Source organism: Helicoverpa armigera, chromosome 3 (assembly GCF_030705265.1).
Source record: "Helicoverpa armigera isolate CAAS_96S chromosome 3, ASM3070526v1, whole genome shotgun sequence".
NCBI classification, from domain to species: Eukaryota; Metazoa; Arthropoda; class Insecta; order Lepidoptera; family Noctuidae; genus Helicoverpa; species Helicoverpa armigera.
In genome coordinates this window covers 1,334,856-1,344,668 of record NC_087122.1, presented here as the reverse complement: position 1 = coordinate 1,344,668, position 9,813 = coordinate 1,334,856, and the positions used below count along the sequence as shown (strand labels likewise).

Below are 9,813 nucleotides of genomic sequence, written 5' to 3'. Positions count from 1 at the left end.
TATACAAATTGAAAAATCCATAAATGTTAAAAATAAAAGTAGCATCATGAACTATAACAAAGTTTATTAAAAGGGTTTATTAGTTAGATTTTGATTTATATTTTCGATATGCTACTAATAATTTTAGTCTGAGTGTACGTCCCTATCTGTCAAAACCGTCCAATCAATGGCAGCTTGTCTGTCAAATTGTATTCTGCCTTCCATTTCCATTCCGAACTTAAATTTTAGGATTGCACTTCAATTGTTTTGATTAAACTAGCAAAATGGCAAGTGCAGTCGGCAAAATACCAGCTCTAGTTAGCAGTAAGTAGCAATTAATTTTATTCACGTAAATAATCATATCAGATGATCTGTTTCGCTCGCCTCTGACATTATGTAATTCTGGATATATCTTCAGATTGAAGGTTAGGTTTGCTATAATTAAGAATAACAATACTTTTTTTTCGATTCTGTTTCGTTGATAAATTGTTCATTAGACGTAAGAGTAGTACCAACCACCTAACTAACTGTCATCGATTTATGTTACTGAACTGTTAAATTAATTATAAATTAACTATTATGTTAATTTTCCAGCGGCAATCACCCTCGCCCGGCCCAAATTCAACATCTTCATGAAGTATGCTCGCGTTGAGCTTGCGCCTCCCAAGCTAAGCGAGATCCCACAGATCAAGGCTGGCATCGGCAAGCTGTTGACCAGCGCCAAGACCGGCGCATGGAAGAACCAGACCGTCAAGCAAGCGACCCTGAACGCCCTTGTTGGTGCTGAAGTCATTTTCTGGTTCTACATCGGAGAGTGCATCGGCAAACGCCACATTGTCGGTTATGATGTTTAAGTTCTTGTTGTAAGCGCTAACTCTGTAGATATTATGTTCAGCAAAATAAATTATTAAAATCAATTTGGTTTTTGTTTTATTTGTGGTTTATTGAAGAGTGGTTTAAATACCAGCTTAGATAGTTAGTAAATTCAATCTAGATTCATTTCTTTTTGGGTTATTAAAAATAATACAAAACAATTAATACCAACTACATTATATTACAAATCTTATAAAACTACAAAGGTGCACACTGCTCCATGAACCTGTAAGGGTTGCATGCACTGGTAAACTTCAGCTCTGTCTCCATCTCTGGGGGTCCTCGCAGCCATAGCCGGTCCCTGTAGTACTCGGCACAGGATAGGAACTCCTTATCACTGTATCTGCCTACCTCTATTGGCACAAATGGGTCTAGGTGTTCAAAGCCCTGAAAAATAATTTTATTTAATTATTTATTCTTTAGAAAAATAAATAATATAAAGTAAATTCTTGTAATTCACTTAATATCTATCAACGAAAATCAGATAAAATAAAAATTTAATTGTAAAAAATTCAAATCCTACTAATATTATAAACGCGAAAGTTTGTATGTATGGATGTTTGTTACTCTTTCACGCAAAAACTACTGAATGGATTTTAATGAAACTTTACAATAATATAGCTTATACATCAGAATAACACATAGGCTACAATTTGTAAACATATTGTTCGAAATACTAAACCTGCGCAGACGAAGTCGCGGGCACCAGCTAGTACTAATATAATTAGACAGGAGGCCATGTATTCCAGAATACAGAAAAACTTGGTTTAAATCTAGGTTTCACAATTTTTATTTCATGAACAGCATATATTTCTATAAATACCTTTTTGTACAGCAAATATCTTGGAAAGTGACTTTCTTGATTACCATCAGGAACTGCTAACTGGTCTGCAGACACAACAATAGCACCATTTGTCTGTTGGAAAAAAAATCTCAATTTAAAAATATTCTTAAAATTGTTTAAGAAAAAAGTTATAAACAAATTAATAAATGTTAGGCAGTAGACACCCAGTGGATGTTAAATATCGACAACCAAAATCAAAAGTCATTTATTAAAAGTATGCTGAAAATCAGCACTTTTCGAACATCAAATTTACAAAAGACAGCCCCCAAAATGCCCACCCTTTACCACTTCCTATGTGTTTTCTCAATACACATACACAGTTACATGCGATGAATCATAAGTCTGTATAAAAAAGAACACCTAAACTCACCCAGTCATTAGTAGTGAGTTTTAAAAAGGTTGTAGTAAGTGAGACCTCTTCAGGTGCGACCTTCCTCTTGGTGGGTGTGTTGAGCCGCGTCAATGGGTAGAAGAAACTGTTGAACCCATCAATTGCAACAAAGGTTTTGCATCTAAAAGATAGACAATAAAAATGACATTAAATGCAATGGTAGAAATAACTTTTTTAAATACTAGCAAAGACATAAAAAAGGGAGTCCTCTCTTTTAATAATAATAAAATTTCAAGACTGATTATGAATTGCAATAAAACAAGTTTGGATTGAAGAATATGATCTCAAAAAAAGGAGCTTCTAAAGAGAGACATTAATTTAAAGATTTCCTTTACATAATACTTACTGTTTGTTGTTGGACAGTATCTTAATCTCATCAATGAGTGCATCAATGACGTCACAGGCGTATTTCACGCGAGTAATGCCGTGTTCTACCAGTGCAGACAATGGAGAACCTTCTTCTGTCTTCTCACGCTTGCTCCATACATACTCTTTTGAGATTTTCAACTGTGAATAAAAAGATAAAATTTTATTAGCCAGTAGATATGTAAAAGTTAGTAGATGATCTATCATGATTCAGATTGCAGTGTGGAAATTAGGCAATGCTATTTATTCAACCCCAAAGTAAAAATTTTTCTCATTTTCTAGACATTGTATAAAGCCAAAAAGACTATACAGCTCTTGTTGTATTTATACTTACATCATTAGATTTGAGTAATGTCTGGTTCTGGCTTTTGAAGTGTATGAGCCAGGCGGCGGCGTCGATCGGCAAATCAACGAAACCTTCGCGCGTCGGCGAGTTGACCATCTCCTTGTGACGAGGTAGGCGCCTTAGCCATTCTGATACTGTAAGATAAAATAATTGTTTAGATGTTTCCTTAGTTCCAACAAATCATACCCATATTTTTTGTAGTAGATTAGTGTTAAAATTCTATTATAGGCAAGGATATAATGTGCCTAACTCAGCAGATGGAAGTATATGCCTGAGAACGTACTATTTCATATTTATGTTTATTTCAGTAATGAAATTGTACAGAATCTATTGTTAAATAATATATAATTATATATTAATAAGTAAGTTGCTTGAGCTTGTGTAATGGGTGTTAACACAACTGATAAACCTACTCTTATTGCCTCAAGTTTATGTAGATAAAATGATGGCCGATAATTGGCTACGGCAACTGTTCTCATGTAAGAAGATTATGTAGATAATGAATAACAATAAATAAATTAAATATTCTTACCCCATGGAACATGTACAATAAGAAAACCCTCTTCATGGGCATAGTGCAGAAGATGAGCCATAGTTATAGACTTGCCTGTGCCTTTCTCACCATCTGATATAATGCTAAGGATATTTATGTGTATGAAGGTAATAAAATTGTAAAAAAGGAAAAAAAAAACAGCCTTAGAATCAAGAAGCAATTTTTTTGATATACAAACAATACAAACTTGCATCTAATTAATTTAACTTTCGCTCAAGTTTCTATTAAAAAATTTCATAGGGCCTTACTATGTAAAGATTTGAAACTTCAAGATTTTTATCTAGTATGTTACACAAACATCCTGGATGGACGGCGTTGGGTCCACCAAAGACTCTGTAAGCATCTGCTGGTGGTCACTATAGCAATTAATAGTCTGATAGTAAACCTCCTTGGACCATTCAAGGCACAAAACAATGTAAGTTCAAAAGGATACACAGCACATATCTGATGGCAGGTTGGTTCATATCACTAGACCTTATACAGTTTATAAGGTCCAATGCTGGCTGGCGCACCATTATGGCTGTTTCTGTAAATGTCTTGGTCTGCTGCTTGAAACTTTTTGGAAGCCCGCCATGGCCGAAAAGTTGTTTGCATAGATCAGGATTCAATGTGTAAAATAAACCTTCTTGCTTCTCATTATGTTGTGCCTGCAGTAAATATAACGTAGTTTTAGTCATTAGTTGTAAATACTTAATAGCTTCTGCAGCAGTCTGAATTCTCATAATATCATTTTCAGTTTATTAAAGGTGGACTTACAGGTGAGAGCTCGGCAGTTCTAAAAGTAGCAGCTTGAGAATACCGCCGACACAAATGCCTCCAGCTACGTGATAGCATTTTGATAACGTTTGTTAAGTAAGAAATTTAATTTAATTAATACTTTTATGATTATAAAACGATCCACAACCAGTCACAACATAACCTAAAAATAATTCCTATTTCCTGCCTGTCAAAGTCAGATGTTAAGTCAGTGTCAAACTTACAGTTCGTTCAGAAATATCTTTATTTCTTATGAAAAGGCGGCTGAAACCTTTTAAAAATTATTTCTTATTGATATCAATGGTACCTATTTACCAAATGAAACATTTTATAATAGGATTAATAATTTTATATTTTTGCCCTTTACATTGATTTATTAGGATTTCTTTTGCATTCTTTTCTTCTTAAACAAACTTGTAGGCCTTGCTTGGCTTAACAAAACAGGTTTTGACTGTTTTTCCTTTTCAACAACATCTTTCACCACAATAGCTTCATTTTCTTCATCTTCACTTTCACTATCCTGACTATCAAACAGTACAATTTTCTGCTTTTTCACTTTTGGTTCAGCTACTGCTTCATACTTTGACTTTTTGAGGATGGATGTGGTCCCAAAGAGGTTGGAATGTGCTGCATAGACATCACTAGGTTTCTGTATACCTTTGGCAGGGTCATAAGGTTCATGCTGTGGTTCTACAGGACTATGCTTGAAAGTGAGCTCTAATGTTTCACTGTCATCCTCATCAATAAAGGAAACCCTTCTTTCAAGCTTATGTGGTTCTGGTATATCTGAGTCCTCTTCATCATCTTCTTCTTCTTCCACATCTTCATTTTCAATGATTTCTTCTAACCTGTAAACAACAGAGTCAATATTATTTAAGTATACACTGTATATTTCAATCACCCTCAACCAACTACTCTTACCTGTTCATTTCATCTTCCAGTTCATCAAGTTGTTCAAGTTCATCCAGCCTTGACATCAAATCATTTTCACTTTTAGTTTGTGCCCTCTCTCTATTCTTTAATTCAAATAGTCTTTCCTCTAATTCATTCTGTCTATCCATGATATGCTGTAGTATGTCACTTTTTGACGATTCTTCCGAAGTTTCACTTTCTTTAAAAGTAACCCTTTTGGCATTTATTTCTTTTTCACTCTTTTCAAGATTCGTTTTTTCATACTGTTCTTGTTGGTCTGTTTTGGAGAAGTTTTCATCTAAGATTAATGAATTGTCTTTATCTTGTTTAATTGTAGGTAAGTCTTGATTGTAATCTTCTGTATTTAGTTCATTTTCTAATTCTTCTTGCAGTTCCAGCTCTTCAAGTCTGTTCCATAATTCTTCGTCTGTTATATCTTCTGCTTCAGTCCTCTCTTCTTTACCTTTGTTTTGTATGTATTGTCGTACATTTTCTCTATGTTTCAACCGCCATGCTTTATCATCCTCTTCACTATAGTACTCAATAATTTCCTTCCCTTGATTTTCAAAAACATTTTTCTTTGTAAATGACATCTGATTTTCTAGATAGTCTTTTTCTTTCTGGAAGATGTCCAGTTTAGATTGAGCATCTGAAACAATATTCATGGCATTATACAAAAATAATACCCAATCCTAAATATTAAAGTCTATTTACCATAAATTACTATTAGAAACACGATAGATCTTGCTGTTGGCAACTACATGAAAATACCTTTGATTCTATGTTGTCGCAGCACTTCAGCTTGTTTCAGTGAACATTTGGTGAAGTAATCAGCCCCCAGAGCAACAGTTACTTCATTTGTATGTTTCAGCTCTCCCCTAAACAATATCCTGCTACCAATTGGAACTAAAATAGGAACCTTTAACTTGTCACTATATTCACTGAAATCTAAATTCTTCAAACTCTGTAAATAATTCTCCCAGAAACGAAAATTCCTTTCATTTTCGGCTGCGCTCTGAAAAATAAATGACAACAAATTAGAGTAAAAAAATAATTGAATTAAGCATCGGAACAGTTTCTTTTCCAATAACTAGCTAGTAGCAAGTTACCTTGTAGTAAACTTCGCTCAATATATCCATGATAATATTTAATTACGCTTATTTTTTGTTATCTTTTATCCGATTTTAAAACACATAACCTCTTCGCAATTCCGTCTTTGTTTGTATTTGACACTGACGTATAATTATCGTGCAGAAACCTATTCGATTTTACAATTTTATGCGTTGTACGGTTATGGAATTTATGAACGTGCTGATATTGCTCGGTTGTCCAACTTCTGTCAAAAACATACGGTCGATATTTGACCGACCAATCGATTTGCAGTTTTCATTACTGCAATGAATGTGAAAAAGTGCATTTATTGTGAATTGATGTGATTGTACAATATATTGGGTAAACATGGAGGAAAAGAAGTCTATTCTGCACGAGTTGTATGTATTTTCAGAATGGAAACCGGAGCCAGAATACATTGTAAGTGCTAACATATTTTTGTTTTTATAAACATTATCGCTCCCTGATATCTGAATAATTTTGGTAGCTTTTTGATGACATTCATGATACTCGAACTAAGTGCTGGATTGCTTTACACATTTTTAAACATTCAAAACAAAGTAAATTGTTAATGCGTACTTGTTTCAGCAAAAGTCAGACAGTATTCTGCCTGAGAATATATCAGCTCTTTGGAGATGGATGAACTTCTTGGGACCTAAAAAGAATCTGATTGACAACGTAACAGCGTAAGTACTACATTCCTACTAAATCACTACTGTATAATTAATCAATTCAGCAGCAAATACTGACTGAAATATTTTTATTTTGTTTAGGCACTTGGAAAAACAACAAAAATGGCACATAGCGCTAGGAGACGAGGGTAAAGTGATAGCAGTATTGACAGATAATATATTGGAGATCAGAACAAAACGATCAGAGTATGCTACGATTGCTGCTAGAACAACAGGTAATTACATAAAAGTGTTTGTATTTGTGACCTAATTTTTCTGTGAGCTTCTGTAGCTGGCTTTAATATGACTGTTGCATAGTCTTAGGGTGAAAACCTAGTTATATGACATAACTTTAAAAGTATGTGTTTAGCAACATAATCTTCCTATAAACACAATAATGAAACTTCCTATAATGACAATATAGTAAAACACACTCATCATACGTATCATCAAATATAAATAATAAAATCAAATCAAACAACAGAAAATCTAGTAAACAGTCATGTAGGCCTTACCCTTATCAATAAGAATTTAATTCAATCTCTCTAAGTCCGAAGAACCTCTTTTGTGATTGTTATTGAACCTCTTTAGATTGATGAGTTTTCTGCTTATGTTTCAGTGAGTCGTGATGCGTATCCTCAATGGAGAAAGCTGGTGTGGAGTCCAGATTGCTCATTTGTGGTACTGGCATATGGTAATGGTGTGGTCAGCTTCTTTGACCTGACTGCTTCCAGCCTATTCAACATTCCAATTGTAAGTTGAGGTGAATCAATAATTATGTAGTAAAACCAGTTGTTGTTTTTGTTAAAATCAGCCTTAAGAGCATTTACTTTGAGTTGAAAATTGCATGACAAAGAATTTAAAAGTTTCTTTTCTAACAAAATTAAACTCTTTTTACTATGCTAATATAGTTTTATTCTGTGTTCAGGATTGCTCAAGACCAGGTGGATTAGAATGCACAGACAACACTCATGCTGTTGCTGACATCATATTCATGCCTCTTAGAGTCAAAGACACAAAATGGTAAGACTTATCATTTTTAGAAGCATGCTATACAGGTTCATAGTGTCTGTTGTTGCAATTTTTAATTGATTACCTTTCTTATATGGAACTTTTATGGACCTTCTTTTAATGATAATGCATAGGAACTCAGTTGCATTGAGAAATCCTTTCTTTTTTTCAAACTTTATTTTATGTCCTTCATTGACTAGGAACTGGGAAGTCCTAGTAGTGACATACGACGGCAAGCTGCGCGGATTCCTAGTGTCCCAGACGGATGGCTGCAAGCTGCACCACTCGTTCCGTTTCCCGGGCGGCGTGGCGGCGCTCAAGTATTGCGAACCACATGCCACGCTGTATGTCGCGGGAGTACCGAGGGGATCTGCTAAGGTAAGTTATGGATTGTCCCCTGGATTGGATTAATACTTTTTTGCAATATAAAAATACCAGTACTTATAAGGACCTCTATTTTCACAATCTTGGCTATAGATACTAGGGGCCCTAGTCTAGGGCCTTTGAAAAATTAAAACATTTCATTTTCACCAACCACTTCAACTGCTAAAGCCTTTTAAATACATAACTGAAAAGTGAATTTCCAAAAATAATGCATATTAATAAATACCCAAAACCCAGTGTTGTTTTACAATAGGAGAAATCTGAGAGTAGAGAATACTACTTTGAATCTCAGTTGGGCAGTTTATATTGTCCAGCATTTTTTCCTCTGTTTCTTCTCGCCATAGTACCTAAGTATATAAGAACCTTCTCTACTCGCTAGGAGCCGACATCATCCCTAAGCGCCGGCATCACAGCATGGCGCATTCTGAACGAGGAGCCGTACTACAAGCTGTCCGTCGTGTCGGACGAGCTCGAGGCGCTCGCCACCGACCGCTTCAAGCTCTATGTGCCGTTCCGATACTCTAACCACTTGGTGAGTGAATGTACCTACTCTTACGATTCTAGTTAGTAGGCATCGCTAGTGTAACTTGTTTACGATAGAATGCTATATAAAGTCAGAATCAGCGGCTGGTTACTCGAGGATATCTGGATTCGAATCTTAATACAGTTTGGCGAACACCATCATTTAAACTGTGTACTAAGTTTCACTGATGTGATGATGATGGCAAGGAAGACATGTGGCTTGAAGATACTCTTAAAACCTCACCAAACATTCTTTTTAAGTGATATGTTTTTTTTTTTTATAATAAAAATACTATAAGCGATAGAAGACAAATTTTCTTTACGCAAATAAATTGAATAATTATTCTGTACAGCCAAGTATTTATTAAATATTCTTCGTTTTTCCATCTACCAGGCGTTCAAAGTCCAAATGGAGCTCTCCCCTGACGGGAGCAAGCTGGTATGCCTCCACTGCAACGGCGACGTCTCAGTCTGGCGTCTCCCACTCCTCAAACTGGTCTACCGTTGGCCTCTCAACACACAACCACACTTTGACTTGAGGAACCCACTAGCAGGGGATGAAAAACCAGGGAAGAAAGACTTGAGTGTGTTCTATCCAGGGGATATCAATTGGTGGAGTAATGAGGTTAGTGAAAATGAGACTTATTGCTACTGTGATAACGTTGCTTTTGCAATAGAATTTGTATGTGATATACTTATGACTTTTTATGACATGGTAATATAGGAGTGTGTTGTATGTTAATGAGGTATTTGTTTGCAGGAGATTATAGTGTCGAGATTCAGTGGAGCGGTTACGATATGCGATATAGAAACTATGGCCAATATTCTTGGAAAGAAGCCGGAATTCTTTCAGGGATCTCCTAAGGTACGCTTTACACATCCGTACCAATTTGATTAAATATGTACGTGCTCAATATTGTCACATCTGTTATTTGATTTGGCAATATATATTAAAGTCTTTTTTTTATAATAAATACTTTGTTTCCCAGATAACATGCGCCCACGCCGGTACATTCATGGTGTTAGAATGTGAGAGCAATGTGCTGCCTGCCAAGAAGTCACGCAGCGATGAAAGTGTAAGTTTTTGTAACCCAT

The 9,813-nt window shown here is 35.3% G+C and overlaps 4 protein-coding genes across 4 annotated transcripts in view; 2 read left to right on the top strand and 2 right to left on the bottom strand.

The window, feature by feature from the left end:
- Positions 1-140: 140 nt before the first annotated feature.
- LOC110381842 (ATP synthase subunit g, mitochondrial) lies at positions 141-896 on the top strand. The gene is made up of 2 exons (XM_021342255.3): positions 141-303; positions 574-896. Exons 1-2 carry the CDS (start codon positions 264-266, stop codon positions 831-833), a joined length of 300 nt encoding a protein of 99 aa, XP_021197930.1. The 5' UTR covers positions 141-263; the 3' UTR covers positions 834-896.
- A 119-nt stretch (positions 897-1,015) lies between these two features.
- LOC110381840 (small ribosomal subunit protein mS29) lies at positions 1,016-4,300 on the bottom strand. Its single transcript, XM_021342250.3, has 8 exons — positions 4,109-4,300; positions 3,786-3,999; positions 3,332-3,424; positions 2,788-2,933; positions 2,434-2,594; positions 2,067-2,208; positions 1,676-1,768; positions 1,016-1,239 (listed from the first exon to the last, which is right to left on the bottom strand). Exons 1-8 carry the CDS (start codon positions 4,184-4,186, stop codon positions 1,051-1,053), a joined length of 1,116 nt encoding a protein of 371 aa, XP_021197925.3. The 5' UTR covers positions 4,187-4,300; the 3' UTR covers positions 1,016-1,050.
- A 138-nt stretch (positions 4,301-4,438) lies between these two features.
- On the bottom strand, positions 4,439-6,276 carry LOC110381837 (unconventional prefoldin RPB5 interactor-like protein). The gene is made up of 4 exons (XM_021342248.3): positions 6,130-6,276; positions 5,792-6,035; positions 5,030-5,669; positions 4,439-4,956 (listed from the first exon to the last, which is right to left on the bottom strand). Exons 1-4 carry the CDS (start codon positions 6,157-6,159, stop codon positions 4,485-4,487), a joined length of 1,386 nt encoding a protein of 461 aa, XP_021197923.3. The 5' UTR covers positions 6,160-6,276; the 3' UTR covers positions 4,439-4,484.
- A 26-nt stretch (positions 6,277-6,302) lies between these two features.
- The window catches only part of LOC110380769 (NBAS subunit of NRZ tethering complex-like), a 37,048-nt gene continuing 33,537 nt past the window's right edge, over positions 6,303-9,813 (top strand). Inside the window, exons 1-10 of the mRNA XM_064043479.1 lie at positions 6,303-6,550; positions 6,719-6,816; positions 6,904-7,037; positions 7,421-7,554; positions 7,730-7,824; positions 8,013-8,190; positions 8,576-8,728; positions 9,113-9,343; positions 9,479-9,583; positions 9,708-9,794. Of these exons, the coding sequence (XP_063899549.1) occupies positions 6,479-6,550; positions 6,719-6,816; positions 6,904-7,037; positions 7,421-7,554; positions 7,730-7,824; positions 8,013-8,190; positions 8,576-8,728; positions 9,113-9,343; positions 9,479-9,583; positions 9,708-9,794 (1,287 nt within the window). The 5' untranslated portion in view covers positions 6,303-6,478. The remainder of the gene's footprint in view (positions 6,551-6,718; positions 6,817-6,903; positions 7,038-7,420; positions 7,555-7,729; positions 7,825-8,012; positions 8,191-8,575; positions 8,729-9,112; positions 9,344-9,478; positions 9,584-9,707; positions 9,795-9,813) is intronic.

Coding starts and splice junctions, on each gene's coding strand:
- LOC110381842 (XM_021342255.3), top strand. CDS start 264: ATGGCAAGTGCAGTCGGCAAAATACCAGCTCTAGTTAGCA. Junction 304..573: donor AATACCAGCTCTAGTTAGCA/GTAAGTAGCAAT, acceptor TTAATTTTCCAG/CGGCAATCACCCTCGCCCGG.
- LOC110381840 (XM_021342250.3), bottom strand. CDS start 4,186: ATGCTATCACGTAGCTGGAGGCATTTGTGTCGGCGGTATTCTCAAGCT. Junction 2,934..3,331: donor TATTGTACATGTTCCATGGG/GTAAGAATATTT, acceptor TTTATCTTACAG/TATCAGAATGGCTAAGGCGC. Junction 2,595..2,787: donor CATTACTCAAATCTAATGAT/GTAAGTATAAAT, acceptor TTTTATTCACAG/TTGAAAATCTCAAAAGAGTA.
- LOC110381837 (XM_021342248.3), bottom strand. CDS start 6,159: ATGGATATATTGAGCGAAGTTTACTACAAG. Junction 5,670..5,791: donor GCGACAACATAGAATCAAAG/GTATTTTCATGT, acceptor ATATTGTTTCAG/ATGCTCAATCTAAACTGGAC. Junction 4,957..5,029: donor CTGGAAGATGAAATGAACAG/GTAAGAGTAGTT, acceptor TGTTGTTTACAG/GTTAGAAGAAATCATTGAAA.